The sequence below is a fragment of the Pollicipes pollicipes genome, unplaced genomic scaffold (genome assembly GCF_011947565.3).
Source record: "Pollicipes pollicipes isolate AB1234 unplaced genomic scaffold, Ppol_2.1 Scaffold_1600;HRSCAF=1878_pilon_pilon_pilon, whole genome shotgun sequence".
NCBI lineage: Eukaryota > Metazoa > Arthropoda > Thecostraca > Pollicipedomorpha > Pollicipedidae > Pollicipes > Pollicipes pollicipes.
In genome coordinates, this window is record NW_023595962.1 from 2,739,137 (window position 1) to 2,761,909 (window position 22,773).

At 63.6% G+C, this 22,773-nt stretch overlaps 1 protein-coding gene and 1 long non-coding RNA gene across 2 annotated transcripts; both read right to left on the bottom strand.

Moving 5' to 3' along the window:
* Positions 1–28: 28 nt before the first annotated feature.
* On the bottom strand, positions 29–22,390 carry LOC119092641 (protein transport protein Sec31A). Its single transcript, XM_037215607.1, has 26 exons — positions 22,267–22,390; positions 20,107–20,346; positions 19,637–19,829; positions 19,166–19,300; positions 17,603–17,701; positions 16,815–16,957; positions 16,463–16,577; positions 15,929–15,940; positions 15,176–15,301; positions 14,636–14,764; positions 13,973–14,170; positions 12,878–13,004; positions 11,441–11,601; positions 10,576–10,726; positions 9,833–9,981; positions 9,304–9,471; positions 8,904–8,945; positions 7,338–7,459; positions 6,734–6,817; positions 5,780–5,908; positions 5,186–5,189; positions 4,455–4,535; positions 3,793–3,847; positions 2,555–2,679; positions 2,018–2,221; positions 29–1,043 (listed from the first exon to the last, which is right to left on the bottom strand). Exons 2-26 carry the CDS (start codon positions 20,307–20,309, stop codon positions 1,032–1,034), a joined length of 2,967 nt encoding a protein of 988 aa, XP_037071502.1. The 5' UTR covers positions 20,310–20,346; positions 22,267–22,390; the 3' UTR covers positions 29–1,031.
* LOC119092116 (uncharacterized) lies at positions 3,939–5,237 on the bottom strand. Its single transcript, XR_005093505.1, has 3 exons — positions 5,186–5,237; positions 4,440–4,535; positions 3,939–3,973 (listed from the first exon to the last, which is right to left on the bottom strand). It is a non-coding gene; the product is annotated as an uncharacterized LOC119092116 (long non-coding RNA).
* Positions 22,391–22,773: the final 383 nt, after the last annotated feature.

Genomic DNA, 22,773 nt, shown 5'->3' on the forward strand with positions numbered 1-22,773 from the left:
ATCTGTTCCGTTGAAGAAGACCGCGCACCTGTCCTGGCTAAATATATTTCCCCACACACCTTGCAAAACACGTGAATACATGCGACGCGGCATCTCGCCAAAAGCTAACCCTTCATAACGTGCGGCGTTCTGGGCCAGTTGCCACGTCCATGCATGCCCAGGAGTGCGCCGGCGTCCGTGCGGATTCCTCTGACCTCCCTCCGCGTGAAGGCGATGGCGCGTGACGCCCGCCGTCACGTGCGCCGCGCAGGCACGCAACGTAGCCAAGAGGAAGCAGCGGCGGCGGCATCCTGGGAGGTCAGCTGCCGCCAGCAGGACGCGAGCGGGCGTCTCGAGCAACGCCCCCGTGTATCGGAGCGAGCGAGCGAGAAATGTCAGCAGCGCCGAAGTGGCCCGTCAGCCACGGCTGCCCGTGAACAAGCCCTTCCTCCCTCCCTCCCTCCCAGACACCGAACCCACACACAGGCTGCGCGCGCGCCGCCTGGCGGCCGGCGGGAACACCTCGCGGCAGTGAACACGAGCGCGGCCAGACACCAACAACGAACGAGCGCTGGGCCGCCCGGCGCTGCTGCGCATGCGCCGTCCGGGCCAACATGCCGAGTGTTAGTCCGCAGAAGCCACATCCCGCAAAACGCCGCCGGCGTCCGGCGTCCGGCGCGCACAATTCACCGCGGATCGGCGCGGCGAGCGCGCACAGCTCGCCGCGGATCGGCGCGGCGAGCGCGTACAGTTCGCCGCGGATCGCCGTGGCGCAGGCCTGATTCCGGACAGATTTGGCAACCGAACAATAATCTGGAAAGGATAGCGCGACTCATAGGTAGACCACCCGTTGGAGAATGTCTGCGGTATGGAGAGGCACAATGATTAGCGCACTCGCGCGTCCTGTTACACAACGCCGCCGGGTCAAAACGCAGCGCAGTCGGATGACGTCACAGCGGCGTCCCCGGCTGCTGCAGATATCGCGGGTGTCCACCGTAGGTGACGTCATTTTGAGGTCATACCTCCTGGCACCGATACTGATTCTTCTAATGCTAGATATGGACCTGAAACAGATGGCGCGCGTACTTATATCCGAATCTGCCGATACTTGTGTGGCCAATGGCCGCGCCAGCGACATCCACAGTCTTCAACACGATGCGACAGTGCTCACACGCCTGGATCCGGCTCAAGCATGCCTTTCCAAGCCCAACGATTAAATGTGTTTAGTACGCGGGGATACTCCTCGTTCTCCTAACAACGCCGAGCTATATCGGTACCCGCACCGCGGCAGCGCTGGTTATGATCACACGGTCTTCATTTGGCGCTCAGTAGCTGTCAACGAAGCAGATAACGAGACTTTGCGTGACTTTGCGAGACTTTGCGATAACGAGACTCAGCGTCTTTGCACCGTGACCCCCATTGCGGCAACGAGAGAAGAGCACTCAAATACGGAGAAACGCGCGATAGAAGGGTGCTGCGGACGGCGGCATCCCGAGGTGGGAGATGTGACACACACAAGACGACGACACAAAGCACCAATCCTGAGCCAAAGTTTAGGTGCGCTGGTCACCGCCGACTGATCCGTCACGCGGCGGTCATGGCGCAGATGAATGGACCGACCGCATGTGACACGGACACCGAGAGGCTCAGGCCACCCGCCAAACCGGCGCTCAGCCCGTCTGGCCAATCATCTGCACACATCTAGAAACGTGTCAACGCTCAGTGACGGCGGCGCAAGCGTCTCGATGCTGGCGGAGGCGGCGCTGCCGGGAGCGGCGAGTCGGCCCGGATGATACAAACGACGGCGCGTGCCACGCAACACATGCCGCATGCCACACGACACATGCCGCACGAAATGTCAGACACATGTCACGCGCCGCACGTCATATGCCGCACGAAACATGCCGCACGCCACACAAACATGCCATACGCCACATGCCATGACACGCGACACATGACCCACACGTAACACGCCACATGCCACATGCCACACGACACGTGACACGCGTCACGTGACACACGCCACCGGTCAGCGGACCTGTAGCTGGCCGGCGATCTGCACCAGGCTCTTGACGCCCGGCATGAAGCCGGACACCTCGGCGAAGTTCGAGGCGGCCACCACGTTCTGCACCACCTGCTGGGCCGACTGCAGGTCGCCGTACTGCAGGTACTGCACCAGCTGGTGCAGGCCGGCCAGCGTGGCGGCCGACACGCGACCCGCGCGCAGCAGGTCATACAGCACCTGGGACACACGGGGTCACATGGATCAGGTCAAACAGCACCTGATACACACGGGGTCACATGGATCAGGTCATACAGCACCTGAGACACATAAGGTCACATGGATCAGGTCAAACAGCACCTGAGACACACGGGGTCACACGGATCAGGTCATACAGCACCTGAGACACACGGGGCGGACGAGCGCGACGAGGAATTCCCAAGAACAAAGGGCGACACGGCAGTCCTCTCACCAGGCATCTGTCACCAGGACTCCCTCCTCCTCCCGAGCCTGACCCGGCATCCCGGGTGACAGTGGGGACCACAGCTCGACACGCCGCCGGCCGGCACCGACCTGCAGTTTCCGCGAGACGTCGTCGAGCCGACGCCGGATCTGCGCGGGCGGCGCAGCGGCGGCGCACGCGTCCCTCAGCCGGTCCAGCGTGCTCTGCAGCACCGCGTGCTCCTCCGGCACCGGTCCTGCCGGGCGCGGACACGAGCACCGGTACAGAGTGGACAGGCTCACGACGCCGCCCGTCACGCGACGCCGGCCTCAGCTGAAGCTGACCGGGCGATCCGTATGACGGGACAGTACGCCGGGATCGCATAACGGAACTGCATGATGGGACTGCACGACGGGACTGTATGCCGGAACTTATGACGAGACTGCACGACGACTGTATGATGACTGTATGTCGGTACTGTATGCCGGAACCTATGACGAAACTGTACGCAGACTGTATGATGACTGTATGCCGGCACTGCATGCCGGAACTCATGACAAGACTGTGCGACGACTGTATGATGACTGTATGTCGGTACTGCATACCGGAACTCATGACAAGACTGTGCGACGACTGTATGATGACTGTATGTCGGGGCCGTATAACGGGACTGTATGACGGATCTGCGATCTGGCTGCCTTCTACCGAAGCGTCCAGCGGGCAGCCAACAGCTCGCGGAGGCGAGAGTCTCCGTTTTGAAAGCGCTTACGACATAGGCATTGAATTCACAGACTATGACAAGTCGCACGCACGCCCCCCCCCCCCCCCCCCCCGTATGGAGCTCAAGAAGCTACCGCGGTACACATACGCTGCAGCACCGCCATCGAGCTGTTCAATGTTCCATCGGGGTGCCCGATTTCAAGGCTTGACGCTCGGATGACAGAGACTTGACTACCTCCGCTGATGTTCCCCGACTCGGCCCAATACGTTCGATAAAAGGGATGCTGTAGCCGTTGATCGAAACTGATGCGGCGTTATCGTCACGCCGCGGGACTGTGCGCTGACGGCTGAGCGAGACGCCGGGCGGCGCCGCGGCCGTCCAGAGTGACCACCAGCACCGGCCCCGGCCCCGGCCGGGGACCTGTGTTCAGGCGTGGTCAGTCCCGCTGCTCTGGCGGGACTGCACAGGGGGGGGGGGGGGGAGGGGGGGGGGGGCGACGCCGACCGGTGACCGACAGCACCGCACGCGCCCGGCCCGGCGCCTCCCGAGGACGCAGCGGGAGCAGGCGAGCCAGGCGGAGAGGTCGGCTGCGGCCGGCGACTGCCTGTTCCGCCGCAGCCGCGGTGGTCGCCGGCCGCCTCCGCCTACCTTTGGGCACCGGCGGCTCTGGCTGAGGCGGCGGCGGAGTGGGCGCCGCCTGCGGCTGCTGCGCCGCCGCCGCCGGCTGGTACGGCGAGAACTGGCCAGACGGAGCCGGCGCCGCCGGCTGGTACGCGCCACCGGCCGGCGGGTACGCGCCGCCAGCTGGCGGGTACGCGCCGCCCGCCATCTGTCGGCGACCAAGCAACTCATAATGACACATTCTTCCGACAGGTGGCCACGGTATGGCTAAACATCCGGCGAGAGGTTAATGATGGTGATTTGGTGTTAGAGGGCGTGTCAGTGTCGGGCCATTTCGCGCCCACTCGATGATGGTTATCTCTCTCCGCGATGTCACGCGATACGTGTGTTGTGAACTAATATCAGGTATCACTGGTGCACTTACACTGAGGGACGAGTAAAAATAATGTCAAAAATACTGATGGTGAAAATCAGTCGTAAGAAAGCTCAACACCGTGAATACTGAGACCGGCTGAGAGTGGCTTTCGTCACAGGACGGACTGGCGACCTGGTGGGCTGGTGAGGTCCACCCTCACACGTGTTCGTTTGTTGTGTCTCTCCCACTCCCGCTCCCGTCCCTCTCCCCCTCCCCCCTTCCCCCCTCTCTCTCTCTCTCTCTCTCGCCCCGCTCTCACCCCGTACTGGCCGGCCGGCGCGGCCGGCATCATCTCCGCCGGGTTGTAGATGGGCTGCGTCACCGTCTGCAGCATCGACACGGTGGACGTGGCGACCTGCCGGCAGCGGACGCCGCTCTCAGTCCCGGGCCCGGCCCCGGCGTCAGGAGGCGGGCGGACGCGACGAGCGTCGCCGCCACGGCACCGAGCCGGCCGTCAGCACAGCCACACAGACGCAACAATCAGCGCCAATCGCGCACCAACGCAACAATCAGCGCCAATCGCGCGCCAACGCAACAATCAGCGCCAATCGCGCACCAACGCAACAATCAGCGCCAATCGCGCACCAATGCAACAATCAGCGCCAATCGCGCACCAACGCACGGTTAGGATCACACACAGCTCGCTGATAAAAGCTCGACATATCTCCCAAGTAGCGGCACAACTAATGAGCCATCCCACAACAACACGCTATCCAGGAGGTCCGGCGCCTGCACATCTCACACCCCGGCTGGAGAGAATGCGGCGTGCTGAGGTCCGACGGTGTGTGAGAAAGCGCGCGAGTCGCGAGCCGTTTTCAAACTGCAACGGCTCGGCAGGATATCGCCCGGCACATGCTAGCGCCCCCCCCCCCCCCCCCCCCCATTTGAAAACCCCGCAAAAGCCGCACGCTAACTGGCGCGCTACCCGACATATGCGTCCTCAGGTAGGTGCGGGCGTGATCCTCCTCGGCGGGCGTGATCCTCCCTGGCGGGCGCGTGACCCACCTTCCTGGACGAGGACCGGAGCGGCGGCGGGTCGTTCCAGCCGGGGCCGCTGCTGACCGCCGGCGCCAGGCCGGGGGCCGGCGGCGCGCCGTACTCGGCGCCTGCGGCGGGCAGAAGGAGCGGCCGTCACACGGCGGCCCTGCAGAGCCGTTCAGAGCCACACACAGCCGCACAGAGCTACAGAGCCTCACAGAGCCACACATAGACACACAGAGCCGCATAAAGCCGCAGCGAGCCACACAGAGTCACACAGAGCTACAGAGGCTCACAGAGTCCAACAGAGCCGCATAGAGCCGCAGAGTCACACAGAGCTACAGAGCCTCACAGAGCTGACCGCACAGAACCACTCATAGACAGACAGAGCCACACAGCTGAGTGCAGCCGCACAGAGCCGCACAACCACACAGAGCCACAGAGTCGAACAGAGCCGCACAGAGCCGCAGAGAGCCACAAAGAGTCACACGGAGCGGCACAGTCACAGAGCTGCACATAGCCACATAGCCACACAGCCACAGTCACACAAAGCCACACGACCACACAGCCGCACACAGCCGGGCCACACACCACGGCGACGCCGAGCGGCGGGCGACACACCACAGGCGGCAGTTGCTGGCTGTCGGCCGGAACCACTGACCGGTGGGCGCCGGTGCCGGGGTGAAGGTGCTGACCGCCGGCTCCTGCGGCATTCCCTGCATGTACTGCCCCGGCTGCTGCTGGTGATCACTGAAACACAACGCCGCGGCGTTTGGCTACTTGGTATTGGCGCTCCAGCGCGGTCAGCGGACGGCGGTCAGCGGAACTACGACAAGCAACGAGACCACATGCATCTTTTCCGATACGCTTGAGGGCTTAAGCTTGAGGACTGCGTTGTGCGTTGGCATGAGCGGCAAAGCCTCTTCGAGTCAGGCATGGCATGCCTTGATGGATTCCTGTTGTGAATATGTGTACGGCAAACGCTGATAGATTTGGTCAGAAGCGTGGATTTTGCCGGGTTGGACAAAAACAACGTCCGCTTCTTCCGCTGACTCTCGAAGTGGACAGACGGCCGGGCCACTACGGGGCCCTCAAACACGCGCCGTACCACAGCGAGCGCTGGCCGGCCGCGCAGGGGTCACCGACCTGCACTGGAGCGGGCGGGAGCGTGCGGGGGTCCCCGACCTGTACTGGGACGGGCGGGGGCGTGCGGGGGTCCCCGACCTGTACTGGGGCGGGTGAGTGCGTGCGGGGGTCACCGACCTGCACTGGGGCGGGCGCGGGCGTGCGGGGGTCACCGACCGGTACTGGAGCGGGCGAGGGCGTGCGGGGGTCACCGACCTGCGCTGGGGCGGGCGGGAGCGTGCGGGGGTCCCCGACCTGTACTGGGGCGGGTGAGTGCGTGCGGGGGTCACCGACCTGCACTGGGGCGGGCGCGGGCGTGCGGTGGTCACCGACCGGTACTGGAGCGGGCGAGGGCGTGCGGGGGTCACCGACCTGCGCTGGGGCGGGCGGGAGCGTGCGGGGGTCCCCGACCTGTACTGGAACGGGCGGGGGCGTGCGGGGGTCACCGACCTGTACTGGGGCGTGTAGAGGCTGGATGCCGGCGCCGCCACCTGGCCGTACATGGACACACCGGGGTCCACCATCTGACCCATGCTGAAACACGCCGGCCGGGGCGCGTCAGGCCGGGCCGGCCGGGTCCGGCCGGCAGCTCGCGCCACCACGCTCGGATAGTCGCAACACAGCTGGGACACACAGTCCCAGTCCCAGACGCTGGCAACGACCCCGCCTGAGAGACTCACACAGATTAGCAGACTGTGAGAGACCCGCAGAAGCGCCAATGGCTAGGACAGGCCACGACAGCAAATAACGACACGGGACACCAGCGGCACGGAACGGCGGCGACTGGCGAGACGAAGAGAAACGAAGCCGCCGTGTCCGGCTCCCCGTCTCCCTCCCGGGGCCCAGGGCGCTGTCTCCCTCAAGAAACCCGGGTCCCTCTCCCTCTCCTCTCTCTCTGTCTCCCCCCGAGGCCCCGGGGCCCTGTCTCCCCCCGAGGCCCGGGTCTCTGTCTCACTCCCTCTCCTCTCTCCTTGTCTCCCCCGAGGCCCGGATCCGTCTCCCCCCCCCCCCTCTCCTCTCCCCTCTCCTCCCGCCGTCTCCGACCGCCGCTCACCTGGCGCCGTAGCCGGGGGCGCCCGCCACGCTGGGGTCGGCGGCGTACTGGCGACGTCCGCCCAGTCGGTAGCCGCCGGCCGCGCCGCCGCCGGCCGCCGGTGGCGCCGCCATGCTCGTCGGCTGCCCGCGAAAACACTCAGGCGTTACAGTCACCGGCGCGACGAACGTCACAGGCGCTGACTGTACTGAGGGTTCGTATCGTACAACGCATATCAGAATACCGAAATTCATATCTATGCCATATGACCGTTGTGGTCAGTGCGCCCGCAAGCCTAAATCATCATCAAATCCATATCTATTGATGGTAAATGTCTTGACGAAAACGCTTCGCTAAGCTGGCAGCTACGACACCACTGCCATCATCGCCACTACCCACGCACTCATTTATCGTCATCACTGCCAGCGCATCACCACCAGCAATAAGGCCAAAAACGGGTGTAACGCGGCAGACGGCCAGGTCAATTGCGGGGCTCGTCTCTCGACGAACGCCGCGTTTGGATGGCGATTCGTGTAACGTATTGGGGGCGACTGGGGGCGAGACGCATACTTTGATGGAAGAAGGGCCAATGATTTCCGTGTGGCACCTCCCCAAAGTTTTCAGCACTGGAGTTGCCATGGTATGGCCGAGTGTGTGGGGGGGGGGGGGGAGGGGGAGACGGGGAACATTTGGGGAGGAACTCTTCACCCGTGGTGCCACGTATACCACGGTCCGGCGCGCGAGACGGCGGTGAGCGGCCCGGACCGTGCCGGGCGCACTAGCGGCTCGTCACGCACCTGAGCGGCCGGCACCAGCGTGGGCATGAGCGGCGTCACTGGAGCCACCGGCGCCGGCTGGTGCGGCTGGTGCGGCTGGTGCGGCTGCACCGGCGCCGCCGGGCGCACCGGCATCGCAGACGGCACCGCGGCGGGCGTCTGGCGGCGGCGGCTAGTTACAACCGGCCGTAATCGGACCATACCGGTCGAGACCGGACTGCACCGGCCGTGAACGGACCATACCAGCCGTAACCGGACCGTACCGGCCGAGGCCGAGTCACACCACGCCACGCACATCACACAACAGGACACGACGCCATGGTCTGCCAGTGACTGTGACGTCCTCAGTCTCATTGTACGGCAATCACTCAGGTTCCTAGAGTGCGACGACTAATATCCGTGAACACCTGGCTGTCTGAGAGAGCTGATGACCACACCGCTAACTGACCTCGTCGTCTGAGAGAGAGAGAGAGAGCTGAGGAAAACACAGCTGAGCAGGACCACACAGTGGCAAGCTCCGGCCCTGGCACGCATCCACACCCCCGCGACGAGCGCAGGCGCGCTGCTGCAGCGGCGACGGCGCCCCGTCCCGCAGCCTGCGCAGCCTCGGCCGGCACAGGCGCCCGGACTGGCACCGCTTGGCACACGGACAGCACCGCGCCGCTGAGAGCCCGCGCTCGCACGGCGGGAGCGGCGCCGAGCGACCCGCGGTGACCTCGCGCCCGCTGAGACTGACCTGGTAGCCGCGCGTGGCGGCCGCCGAGAAGCGGGCGGCCGGCGCCGGCTGCCGCTGCGCCGGCGCCGCCGGCGCCAGCGTCTGCTGCACGCGCTCACAGAGCGCCACGGCCGCCGGCTGCCGACAGGTGGCGCGCGGGTCAGCGCCGCGGCCGACGTCGCGCGGTCGGACGGGCCGGCGAACGCGGCGGCGGCGACGGCGCCGGCAGCCGGGATACCGCCCAGTCACGCGGGACCCGGCCACGGCGCCGGCAGTCCCCGGACAAAGTGGGCGGCGTGGGCTGTCATATGCGAACATCTCAACGCAGTGACGTTGCTTGAGACTGAAGTGAGAATCATGGGTTCCTGCATGAGAAATTCGGACACTCTAGAACAGAGGTGACACACAACGACTCGCACTGCCAGCCGGGGCCCAGTCCCAAACGCTGTCCGAGCCTGTAGACATCCCTCTCCCGACTGGAAGCGGCCTCACTTACGTCCATGCAATCGGCCAGGTAGCCCAGCGCCGTCTCCAGGCTGCCCTGCGACGTGAGGAGCTCGGCATAGCGCAGCAGCTTGCGCTGCATGACGCCAGATGTCAGCTGCGTCGCGGCGCCGGCCAGCTGGTTAGCCCGGTACAGCGTCATCACCTGCTCCATCAGGTCCTGCCAGAGAGGCGAGCCCGGCGGCGTCACGACCACGCCATCACGCGCTCCATCAGCCCGCCGGGCGCGTCACGTCACGTCACGTCACGTCACGTCACGGTCCAATCCATCAGGGGCCCAGACGCATCACGTGAAACGTCACGACACCGCCGCTTGAATTGACCGGCGAGCCGTGCAGCGGCGCCCGGCGGAAGACGGCCACATCAGGCCTCCGCTACGGCAGGCTTCCCTGCGTACCCCGCTGCCCCCCCCCCCCCTTCGTTCAGCTGCTGAAGGAAAGGCCCTGGTCTCGGCCACAAACACGCATCCAGAGGCGACCACCGCGTGGCTAGCCGGCGGCGCGCGGCCCCGGCCGGCCCACCTGCAGGGCGCGCGACGAGGTGGCGTCGGGCCGCGTGCGCTCCCAGCACTCGACCAGCCGGTCCACGCTGCCGGCGCAGACGTAGCAGAGCAGCGCGTTGGTCCACATGGCCTCCGTGTGCTGCAGCTCGAGCCGCGCGCCCAGCGCCTCTGCCGGGGCGGCGGCGGTCAAGCAGGCGGTCAGACTGGTCAGACGGGTCAGACGGGTCAGACTGGTCAGACGGGCGGTCAGACGGACGGTCAGACTGGGAAGCCAGACTGGGCGGTCAGACCAGGTGGTCAGACTGGTCAAACTGGGCGGTCAGACAGGTCAGACGGGCAGTCAGACGGGTCAGACTGGGGACACACAGACAGGACTCGCAACCGCGTCCGCACCTGCCATGTGAAACATGGTGATTGGAGTGCGGAGACACACCATGGGCACATTTGGGCACATTAACCTAGCAAAAATGTTGCCTATAATTTTCCTAACCACGTATCTTTGTTTCTAAGTGCATCATGAGTGCCTTTTCATAGGGCCTGCACTATGACTCCAACGGAGAACGCGCTACATAAATTATCCCCCTGAGTGTCCGTGTTCTTGGCGGATTCGCCCAACCATGCAGTTAGCAAAAAAAAAACCCAGAACAAAGAAAACAGTGACGATGGGGTGGGGAATGACCATTCGCGCCAGTCCCGGAGCATCTTCCCCTCCCGCTCTGACTGGTGCGGCTCCCCCGGTCCGCGGCGCCGGCGTCGACTGACCGCAGAGCGTGGCCGTCTGCTCGGGCGGCGCGTGGGTGAGCACGGCCACCAGCGCCTCGCGCCACGAGCCCGGGTCACAGCGGGAGACGACCGTCGACCAGTCCCGGCTGACCAGCGCCGACACCAGCCGCGACAGGTCCGTCTTCAGCGACTGGGAATACACGGGACAGGAAACATCGTCACATGTCACAGGGAACACCAGCCGCGACACGTCCGTCTTCACCGACTGGGAACGCGGAGCAGGGAACACCGTCATACAGGGGGCGAGCAGTCGCGCCAGCACCGGCACAACGCCGTCGTCAGGAAGGCGTCGGCGCTACCAGCTGTGGCATTTCCGCCGGTAATCGTCCCACCGCTGGCGTCCGGTGCATCCCTGATCTGCAGACCCCAATACCCACCCCCTAACACGCCCCCGACATCTGAACCCCCCGCCCAGGGCCGGAGCGCCCCCCCCCCCCCTTCCGTCCCTCTCCATCTCCCTCTCTCTGTCTCTCCCGCTCCCCTCTCCCACTCCACCTCTCCTCTCCCCTCTCCCACTCCCTCCTCCCCATCTCCTCCCTCTCCCTCCTCTTCCCTCTCCTCTCCCTCTCCCACTCCCCTCCCTCCCACTCCACCTCTCCCCATCTCTCTCCCTCTCCCTCCTTCTTCCCTCCCCCTCTCCCACTCCCCATCTCTCTCCCTCTCCCTCCCTTCTCCCCTCTTCCACTCCTCCTCTCCCTCTCCCCCCCTCTCTCCCCCTCTCCCCTCTCCCCATCTCTCTCCCTCTCCCCTCTCTCTCCCTCTCTCCCGCTGTCTCTCCCGCCATGCCGTTTGCGACACCCGGCCGCCCTCCGGCCGCCGTGCGCCGGCCGGCTGCGAGCCGCACCTCCAGGTAGGCGTCGCGCGTCGACTCGAACAGCTGCTGGGAGGTGGCGAGCGCGATGATGAGCGCGTCGGCAGTGCGGTCGGCCTGCACGCACCGCTCCACAGCCTCGGCCATGTCGCCGCGCAGGATGGCCTGCGACACCATGCCGTCCGTGTCGTCCCCTGGCGGCGCATGCAGCAAGGTCACGGCGGTGGTCACAAGGTCACAACGGGTCAAGGTGGGGGTCACATCGGAGTCACAGCGGGGGTCACGGCGGAGGCCACGGTGGGAGTCACTGCGGAGGTCACGGCGGGGTCGCGCCGGGTCAAAGTGGGGTCACATCGGGCCACACCGGGGTCACGGCACGGGTCACGGCAGGGTCACACCGGGGTCACGATGGAATGCCACGCCGAGTCAAGGCGGAGTCACCGCCGGTTAGACGAGCCCACACCGGAGCACGTGACGTTGGGAGAGGTGACACAGAGATCAGGGGAGGTCAGAGAAGGCCACACCAGGGTCACGACAGACGTGAAAGGTCACGCCGCAGTCCGGCAGCCACAGGTCGCGCAGGTCACGCCGGGGTCGAGGCGGGTCAGCAAGGCGCCGCACCGATCGCGGAGCGTCACTGAAGGTCTTATCGAGGTCACGGGCGGTCCGGAGAGGTCACACTGGGGTCAGGTGAGGTCAACGGCGGCCCAACCCGGCTCACTTGGAGCTCACACGTGGTGACACGAGGTCATGGCGCTGGGCGACACACCGGGAGACATGCCCTACGCCGGTCCGAGAGGTCGTCACGGAGCCGGCGGCGGCGGCGGAGCCCGGCTGGGCTCGTTTGACAGAAGTCACACGGTCACACGACCGCAGCGGCAGGGGTACACGGCCGCCCTCAGTGGCCAGGCCACGGCGCCGGCGCCGGCTCAAGCGGCGCGTTGGGCAGCGAAACGCAGACGTGGTGCAGCAAACAAGATGGATCAGTCAATTAAAACGATAACGCGGGCCTCTGACTAACCAAGCTTCGCCCAAACTGACACCAAAGTTACGTAAATTTTTCGGTGTATTTGCGAGGAGCTTATTAAGACAGATAAGACAGTACTAATAATCTTATTCCTTGAAGAAAACCAGGAGAATGGAGATATAGATGTGTTGAGATCTCGGCCACATGGCTTCATCGAATTATCAAAAATTTATCCTGTTTTTTTTTCTTCTTCTTCTGAGAAATAAGGCTATTACTATCATATTATCTACCAAAATGACATCAAATTTAAGGTGCACACAGAGTGACAACCGACCAGCTAATTCCCAACCTCCGGATTGTCTACAGAACAACCGGAAAAGGTAGTTCACTTGTGCGGGCAGCATCCCAGAGTGTGAGCCGGTTGCACTTCATGACCGTTTCAACGCGCCACGTGCCATTGGTTTTGCTCTCACAGCCCGGATCAGAGCAAAGCGAGGACGCACCTGCCGGGATGTCGAAGAGTTCCTCAGGTTCGGCCGTCGGCGACTCACTAGCGCCGCCCTGTGAGCGCGCGATGAAGTCGAACTCATCCTCGGCGCCGTTCTGTGGCGCCTCCTCCGCGTGCATGTCCTGAATAAACGAAGTTGGAAGGAAATGAATCACTGGATTTTCATTTGGTGCACGTTTGCAAGGCATTAAAGGCAGTCGAGGTGTGCTCCCCGAAGCATGCACGCAACTCTAACACCAGGCAAGACACGAGGGCGACACACGAGGGCGAGACACGAGGGCGAGACACGAGGGCGAGACGCGAGGGCGAGACACGAGGGCGAGACACGAGGGCGAGACACGAGGGCGCGAGGGCGAGACACGGAGGCAAGACACGAGGGCGAGACACGAGGGCGAGACACGAGGGCGAGACACGAGGGCGAGACGCGAGGGCGAGACACGAGGGCGAGACACGAGGGCGAGACGCGAGGGCGAGACACGAGGGCGAGACACGAGGGCGAGACGCGAGGGCGAGACGCGAGGGCGAGACACGAGGGCGCGAGGGCGAGACACGGAGGCAAGACACGAGGGCGAGACGCGAGGGCGACACACGAGGGCGACACACGAGGGCGAGACACGAGGGCGAGACACGAGGGCGAGACACGAGGGCGAGACGGCGAGACGCGAGGGCGAGACGCGAGGGCGAGACGCGAGGGCGAGACACGAGGGCGAGACGCGAGGGCGAGACACGAGGGCGAGACACGAGGGCGAGACGCGAGGGCGAGACGCGAGGGCGAGACACGAGGGCGAGACGCAAGGGCGAGACACGAGGGCGAGACGCGAGGGCGAGACGCGAAAGCGAGTAACAGACACGTGCTACGGAACACGACCAAACCGCACACCCGTCTCGGACCCGCCCAACGGCGGCCCCAAGTAGAGGGCACAGCCGGCCCGCGCCAGTGCCCGCCTCCTCCTGAGCAGCTCCCTGGCTGCACTCAGCACGCGCGGCACGTGCGGCACGTGCGCGGCTGCCGAGCGCGGCGGTTGTGCGGCAGGAGGGGGGGGGGAGGGGGCGAAGAGTCAGCGGGCGAGCCGCCGCCGCCGCCGCCCACCTGCAATCCCTGGTCGGAGTCGCCGCCGCTGCCGCCGCCGTCCGCCTGCTGACTCTGGTACCCGAGCAGACCGAGCAGCTCGGCGCGCGGGTCGGCGCTGAAGCGGGCCGCCAGGAAGCGCCAGACGGGCCGGTCCGGCTCGGCCGCCGACTCGGCCCGCTCGGCGCAGTACGCGGGCAGGCCGTCCGACAGCAGCACCTGGCGGCCGGGGCGGCGGGCGACGTCAGACGCCGGTCCCCTGCGCCGGCGGCGGTCCGGCGCCGGCGGCGGACACGTGCCCGCGGCGGACGCATGCCCGCGGCGGACGCGTGCCCGCGGCGGACGCGTGCCACCCGACGCCGCCGTCGCCGCCGACTCTCGCGACAGAAAATCGTGGCGAGCGAGTCCAGACGTGCCGCCGTGCAGCATCAGACAATCCTAGCCGCCATCTCTGACGGGTCGCGCGTACTGGAACGATGCGCAGACTGCCGCGTGATGTAGATTCTGAGACATCGCTTAACTACCGCCGAATTCCCCCCACGGTTCACCGCCGACAGAACATGCGTTCCACACATGTTCGTCCTCGATCACACCTCCCTCTGCGCTTGCTTACGCTTCAGTTCGCGAACTACCTGACATTAGCCAACAGCGGACCTCCGAGGTCGCGGCCGGCCGCCGACTGACCTGCTGGAACTGCTCGGAGCGCTGCACCAGCTCAGGGTCGGTGACCACCTGACGGACCTCCACCAGCCGCTGGGGTCGGCCGCCGTCGGTCGGCTTCTCGTGGTGGAACGACACCAGCCGGCCGCCGAACTGGAGCGGACGGGGCGCGCGGCCGGTGAGGGTGCAGCCGGACAGACGCCCGCCTCACGAACACGTAGCGGGGCGGGGTCCGGACACAGCGCGCCGCTGGCGCTGGAGTCGAGGCGCCGCACGGGCTGAGCACGTGCCCACTTACGTTGTCACTGGCCTCTCAACACATCACGCCACCGACAGCGTCGCGGTCAGCATCAGGTGCAGCACCGTCGCATTTGAAATTCGGAAAATCCCGATCGCACTAAACACAACGTCGGGGCGCAGTGGGCGGCCAATTAACGCTCACACAGCCGCCGCAATACGCCTGAAAACGCCATCTGCGTGTTCGAGAGCAGATGTCTGCGTGTGCCGAGCCGTCGACAGCTGCACCTCCGGCAGCGAAGCCATCAGCTGAGGTTAGCCACTCACTCCAAAGGTGGCGCCACAGGGCCGGCGCATCCAGCCGGGCGGCCGCGTGAGCGGCACGGACGTGCGCCGCTGCACGGCCGGTAGCGCCGCCGCCACGCCCGCCATGTCCGGGAACGAGTCCACCAGCTGCCGGTGCCGGACAAGGACACCGTCAGGCAGACACAGGTGTCTGACAGACACGTGCCAGGCAAATATGTGTCTGACACAGCTCTAGCTCTGACAGATGGCCTACCCTGGCTTCACAGGCCTCTCCAGCCAGAAGCCACACCTGTGAAACAAGCCGCCACAACGTGGCGGACATGACAGGCATACAGCACACGAAGCAAACCACTTGTTTCAGAGCCGTGTGTGCCTTTGTATGCTATGTATACTTTCAGTACACTTTGTAGGCGCATGCCTCATACGGCGGCCCCATGCACGGCACGAAGACAGCATACCCGCCGGTGGTATGCCCTGACGTGCGCGCTGTAACGGTGCTGGGTGGAGCACAAAGGCGGCGCACAACAACAGCTGCGAACAGCACGCCCGGCCGCCGGCCGCATCGCTCGGCGCGCCAGGTACGGCGCGGGCGACGCCGGGGGGGGGGGGGCGAGGGGGAGACTGCATCCTCGGCCGCCCGCCGCCCACCTACCGTAGACTGGCCGGAGAGACGGGCGGCTCCTCCACCCTTGCCCATGACGTCTGTAGACGGAGACGCGGCCGTCGAAGCTGGAGGCGGCGATGAGGGCAGGGTCCCGCTGGACACCACCGTACCGAGAAGTTCCACTGCGGCGACGCGGACAGCTCGGCAACCTGACGGTCACAACAGCCCGGCACCAGCCGTCACCACACTGGTGCCGTCCAGACAGGCCAGCACCAGCCGTCACCACATGGTACCGTCCAGACAGGCCAGCACCAGGCGTCACCACACTGGTGCCGTCCAGACAGGCCAGCACCAGCCGTCACCACACTGGTGCCGTCAAGACAGGCCAGCATCAGGCCGTCACCCACAACTGGTGCCGGCCGGGTTCGCGCGCCACCGCGGCCAAGATCACTGGAGAGGCGTTGCTGTGTCCAGCAGAGGGTCGGCAGGTTAGCGCGCCATGCGCACATCAACAACGCGTTATTCTCCTTGGAGATCGCGCTACATCCCGATGAATCACTTCCAGCGGAACACTGACATGCGGCGGCGCAGTGCTACCCCAGCTCGCTGGTACCGCACCACTGTACGTCACTGTCATCCTCTGAGCGAGCCGGGGTGGCCGACGGCGGGGGGGGGGGGGGGGGAGACCCCGTGGGCACACTCACCACCTCGCCGCCGGCAGTGTCGGCGTGCGGGTCCCAGCAGAGGATCTTGTCGTCCTTTCCGGCGCTGAGCAGCAGGTGAGAGTCGCGCTCGCACCAGGCCAGGGACAGGATACCCCTGGCGGCCAGGTCACGGGCGTTACGGCCGTGCCCGCGGCGTCACGGTCCGGTCACCGGACCGGCCAGCGGCGACATCGCTCACCCAGCAGTCACTGACACAGCGCACCGCCCGGCACTATCCTGCCCTCCCACCAAACCAGACCAGACCAGACCAGACCAGACCAGACCAGGCCGGCACAACACAGCCAAGCCCAGCCCAGTCCGGCCCAGCACAGCTCAGCCCCGCCCGGCTCACTTTTGATGTCGCTGGAGCGTTTTGAGCGGCGAGGTGGCGAATCGCAGATCCCACAGTTGGATGGTGGGCGTGTGGTCGTCCTCGCTGGCCAGCACCAGCTGCGTGGCCACCTCCGGGTGCCACGCCAGAACCTTACACTTCATCTGCCGGCCACCGGCGCACGGTCAGAACCTTAAACTTCATCTGCTGACCTTGTGTAATCTGACCTTACAGCTGACCTTACACCTCAACTGCCATCGGTCACAAGGTGAGAGCCTTACACTTCATCTGCTGCCTGCTGTCAGTCACCTGGTCAGAGCCTTACACCTCATCTGCTGACCTTGTGTAATTTGACTTTACAGCTGACCTTACACCTCATCTGCCGTCGGTCACACGGTCAGAGCCTTACACTTCATCTGCCGACTGCCGTCAGTCACACGCGGCCAGCCCCCGACGGAAGCCTCAGCGCCCCGCCAGTGGTGACGCAGCTGGCGGTCCGGCCGCAGCCCGGCTGCTGCCCGGACCGGACTGGACCGTATGTCTGACGGACGGCACCAGCCGGCCAGTCAGCTGAGCCGCGGCCCTGACACCGGCCTTCAGCGACACGACCCGACCCGGCGCCCCAGCCAGCCGTCACCGGCCAGAACCAGCTCCAGCCAGTCAGAACCGGCTCCATCCGGCCAGAACCGGCTCCAGCCTGCCAGAACCGGCTTCAGCCGGCCAGAACCGGCTCCAGCCTGCCAGAGCCGGCCCAGCCGGTCAGGTCTGAGCCGCGCGCGGCGACGCCTGCCCCCGTCCGTGCCACTCACCCCCGCCTGGCCGTCGCTGACTTTGATGATGGGCTCGTTCTTGCGCAGGTCCCACACCACGCAACGAGACGTGAACGTCGACGCCATGATGTGCTGAACCTGGTGACGTCACGCACACACGTCACGGTGACGTCACAACGCGCCGACGAACGTCACTCCACAGAAACACTGAACGCAGCGGAACACAACAAATCGGGCGCACGTAAGGCAAAACAGGCCCGTTACGTCACAGACAAACGTTTTCGTGCATGTCGGATGTCATCATGTACCGCACCAGAAGAATGATCAGGCGACTTGCATGACCGTGGGACACTATTGCACGACGTCATCAGCAGACACACGCCAATACAAGAACCGTGCGAAAGAAACGGGGAAAAACCGAGACCATCATCGCCGCGGACGAGCGCCGGCGCGACGCGCGGAGAAACAACGGCTCAGGTCCGCCGGCCGCCGGTCGGAAGCGTGCACGGCGCGTGCCGTGCACGCCGGCGCGCGTGCCGTGCACGTCGGCGCGCGTGCCGTGCACGCTGGCCGATCGGAGCCGGCCGCGGCGCACACATCACCCGGCGCACGGCTCCGGCGAGCTGCGCGCCGGGCGGGCGGTGCGGCGCGCTACGGCCGGAGCCGCCGGCGAGCCTCAGCCTTCTTCCCGCCGCCGGTTGGTGCGCTGTTTATGCACTGACGCTTTAAGCGGGGCGATCACGACGCCACAACCAGGCGTGACTTTGCGTCCTTTTCGCTTATGTGGAGATGGCCTACTCCGAGCGTCCGTAGCTAGCGTGGCGGTTGTGATGTGGCGGATAATGCCGCGGAGTACAGCTGTACACGACACAGCTGTGCGCACGCACGCCGGCTGCGGTCGCGCCTCCGACATAATTTATCACATCGCGTCACGCAACGTCACGAGCCTGGTCCCGGGTGCTGTTCCTCGCGCCACCCCGGACCCCTGCACCGCCTGAAGCCTTCGGCGCCGCCGTCCGCGCTCGCCCACCCCGTCGCCGCAGTCCGGCCCCGGCCCGGCCTCGACTGGCTGGTGCGCCGACCCGACCCGACACGCCGGCGTGCGCCGTCTGATGGGCCCCCCGCCGACGCCGGCGACGCGCCACGCCACCGACAGCCGACACAACTTCGAGATGACAGGTGCTGGGCCCACGTCCGGCACGGGCTGTGCTGGTGAGCGAGCCGGCCTCTGGCCCGTCCGTCTGTTTCAGCACACACACACACACATCACGTGACGTGGCCCAGCCCGCCGGCCGAGCCCTCACTGACACACGGTCGTCCAGCGTCGCCCCCGGCGCGGTCCAGGCCTGGTCTCGGAGCGCCTGAGAGCAGGCCAGCGGTCCTAGGTGCGGTGCGGTGCGGTGCGGTGCGGTGCGGTGCGGTGCGGTGCGGTGCGGTGCGGTGCGGTGCGGCGCGGCGCGGTTCATCGCGGTGCGGCGCGGTTCATCGCGGTGCGGCGCGGTGCGGTTCACCGCGGTGCGGCGCGGTTCATCGCGGTGCGGCGCGGTTCGGCGCGGTGCAGCCCGGTGCAGCACGCCGCGGCGGCGCGGCGTGCGAGCACACCTGTTTGTTCCAGCTGACGGCCGACACGTCCTCGGACGGCTGCGCCTTGGCTCCGGGCGTCATGGGTGTGCTGGGGCTGTTCAGGTCCCAGATGAACAGCTCCGAGTCGGCGGCACCCGACGCCAGCAGGTTCGCCTGCGGAGACGCGCACGGACACGGCGGTCAGTCCCGGACGGCGTAACAGGGAACACTCATCACTCAGGCGGCAGCGGCGACAGGGACGCGTCACAGACAGCCGGCGTCGCGCCGGCCCCACGGACCGCTGGTCAGATCCGCATAGCCTGGGTGTGCGTCTGCCGGGTACGTGTGCGCTCGCGGTCCAACTGCTCCCACCAATCACAAACGCACTCGCACCTGAACGCATCTGACTTTCAGCTCATATTTCAAGATAGAGCTAAGCGTGTAGCTGTGCGCGAGCCGGCGTCACTGGGCGTGGCTGCAGCACCCGCCTGCAGCGGCGGGCCAGCGCACCTGGAAGGGGTTGAAGTCGAGCGCGCGCACGGCGCCCGAGTGTCGGCTGACGGTCTCCAGCAGTGCCGGCCGGCCGTCCAGCAGCTGCTGGGCGTCGTACAGGCTGATGAGGCCGCCGTCGGCGCCGCCGACGATGACACCGGCCGGCCGCTGGCCGCCCAGACCGTGCGCGCCCCACGACACGCAATGGAACCTGCGGTCGCGCCCGGGCGGGGGACGGTCAGATGGAGCGTGTCAGCCGGCACCGGGCACACGCCGAGCGTGGACGAATGAGCGCGGCGAAATCACAGCACTGGCGCGGTCATACCAGCCAAAACGTGCCTGCCGGCCAGACAGCCAGCCCGTGTCAGAGCATCACACCCAACACGCCCCTGCTGTGTCCACCACCTCCACCAGCCGCGACGCCTCGGGCCGCCGGCCGCACCGCTCGGCGCCGCCCTGCGCCGGCGCCGCCGCCGTCGGCCGCTCACCGCGCCGCCGTCTCGACGCTGGCCACCGCCGGCATGTCCAGCGACGGCTGGTCCAGCGCCAGGCTGAACACCTCTAGCCGAGCCGTCGACGAGAAGGTGGCGTCCAGCTGCTGGGCGGCGGTGCCGGCCGCCATCAGCACGCGCGGCAGCGGCGCCGGCGACCAGGCCACGTTGGCCGTCCGCTCTGCCTCCTTCACCTTCATGGCGGGCTGGGTCGGGCCGGGCTCCGCGGGCCTCGCACTGCCGGCCGCGGGGCAGGGCCGCGTCACCCACACGGCGACACATGGTGAGCGATGTGACATGATGGTGAGTAGCATGACACAATGGTGAGCAGCATGACACAATGGTGAGCGACGTGACACAATAGTTAATGATGTAACACAATGGTGAGTGTGTGACAATCGAGAGAGGTGTGGCATGATGGTGAGCAGGGTGATACAATGGTGAGTGATGTAGCACCACGACTAGAGGTGTGACACACAACTGCTGATGGTGGTGGCTGATGTTGTGTTCCAACATAGGGCAGCCCTCAAACCAGCCAGCTTTGTAAGTTCTGACCATTATATTCCTTAGATTACTTCTTGATGGATGAATGCCATCATGATGGCTTCATACATGACATGTGACATAATAAACAATACAAGCAATTCCCCTGCCAATTCAGTTTAACTTGAAAAAGTGGAGACTGACAAAGCATGACATGCCTGTTAACTGAATATTGAAATGCCATGTTCACACAGATATGCTAAATGTTTGGACTGTGTTTCCACACTGTTGTCATTTTCACACAACATCTGGCATCCCATTTCTCATGACTGCTGCCATGTGTAAGCTATCCCTAAGATTCTGAAAATACCTGGCATACATCCATGTACACATCACAACCCTGAAATCTCCTGGCAGTTTTAAGCCCAAACTACCAGCTTATCATTAGGAGACTGATACAAGTGACCTCTTACTTATTACAACAATGATTCATAATGGTTAGAAATATAGACCTACAACTAATGCAAATTTGAGCTTGAGGCTTGTACATGCAAGACACACTGAAGCAAAGACAACTACTGCACCCAATCCCACCCATGCAAAATTAGCTGCATAACCCACAGCAGTCCATGTGCCCTAAACCCCCTCCCCCACACAAAATTCAAAAGAAAACTACACTCAGGCACAGAATGATCAATTATGCATGGCCTGACAGGTCATAGAGCCTTCAGTAGTGTTCTACAACTGTTATGGCCTGCAGTGCAATACCCATCACAGCCTTCATGGCATAGAGTGACTGACTTAGCAAAGTTCAAAGCCAGTTTTAGATCCATGATCTAAATCAACAATCTCGATCTAACATGCAGGCAACAAAGAGAACTTCAGAGTATAAACCCAATAGAATGACATCTAATTTCTTTGCAGAAGAATCATTAAGAAATAATGTTTTTAATATAGTTCAGTATACATGTTATAAAACTTCCCATGCCACATTCTCTGCTTACAACCAGCAGTGTATGGAAATCTCATAATTCAAAAGTGGCATACTTCAAAGATATTTATCAAAAACCTGCTTTTGCATGTTGCAGTCATAATTTCCAACATGTTTAAAAAATATTAATTGTAAAATATATATTCACACTTACATCAACATTTAAGTAGCATACACACCACATCTAACAATTTTTATGGAGTGGGTATAATAAAGCCATGCGGTCAATTTGCACATAAACTAGGTATTTTATGACCACTTTTGGATCCATCTGAATTCTTATTAATACTAAGACAAGATACACAGATACCTTAATAAACCTGCACCTAGGCAAAATAAGACCAAAGAACAATACAGATCAGAAATCTACAAGCTGTCAACACATAAGTTTTTCACAAATTCATGCATGCCCACATGAAGTCTGAGCCCGAGTGACAATGACTGGTGTGTGGAGGGGGGGGGGGGGAGCCTAATGTCAACACTGTGGGGGAGGGGGAAATGGTATAACTATGGCCATCTGCCCCCTTGGCTACATACAGGCGAAGATATGGGCAGCCATTCCCATCCCAGATACTAGTTAAAAATAATATTTCCCTGTCTCCATCATTGCCATGAAAGGGTTAAATGGGTGCGGTAAGTTAAGCGGAATCCATGTCAAATCGCGTGGAAAACGGCCCACCTACCAAAAAGCCGATTTTTTTGCGGTCCCACAGCTAGCGACGTTCCGCTGCCACTGCACCCAACAGTGTGCTGCTGGGGTTAAGCTCAATAAAACCTAAACGAGGTAGGCACAGAACAGTGGGTCCTCGAAAGCCTTAGCTAATATACCTAACCGGTCAAGCAAAAACTCACGCAGTTCAATAACAACGCCCCCTCCTTATGCTTCCACCCGCGCAGCCCACACGAACACGATGCGCCGGCTTGTTGTTAGAGAACGCGTCAGCACGTACACCAGACAAAGGAAGTTTTGACCATTCCCTTCATGTGGACAGCATGCATCGATGGCATCTCAAGCTTTTCCCTTTTTTACTATATTCACGCTAGCAAAATATAGCTTTCACCTTATGTTGACACGACTCACTGATCTTAAGGCTTCTTCCTCAATAATATGTTTTTTCATGCTGTACCACTTTTCACTTCTAAGCAGAGAGTTTTGTCCTTCATGCGCCGCTTTTTTGGTCTCCAGCGCC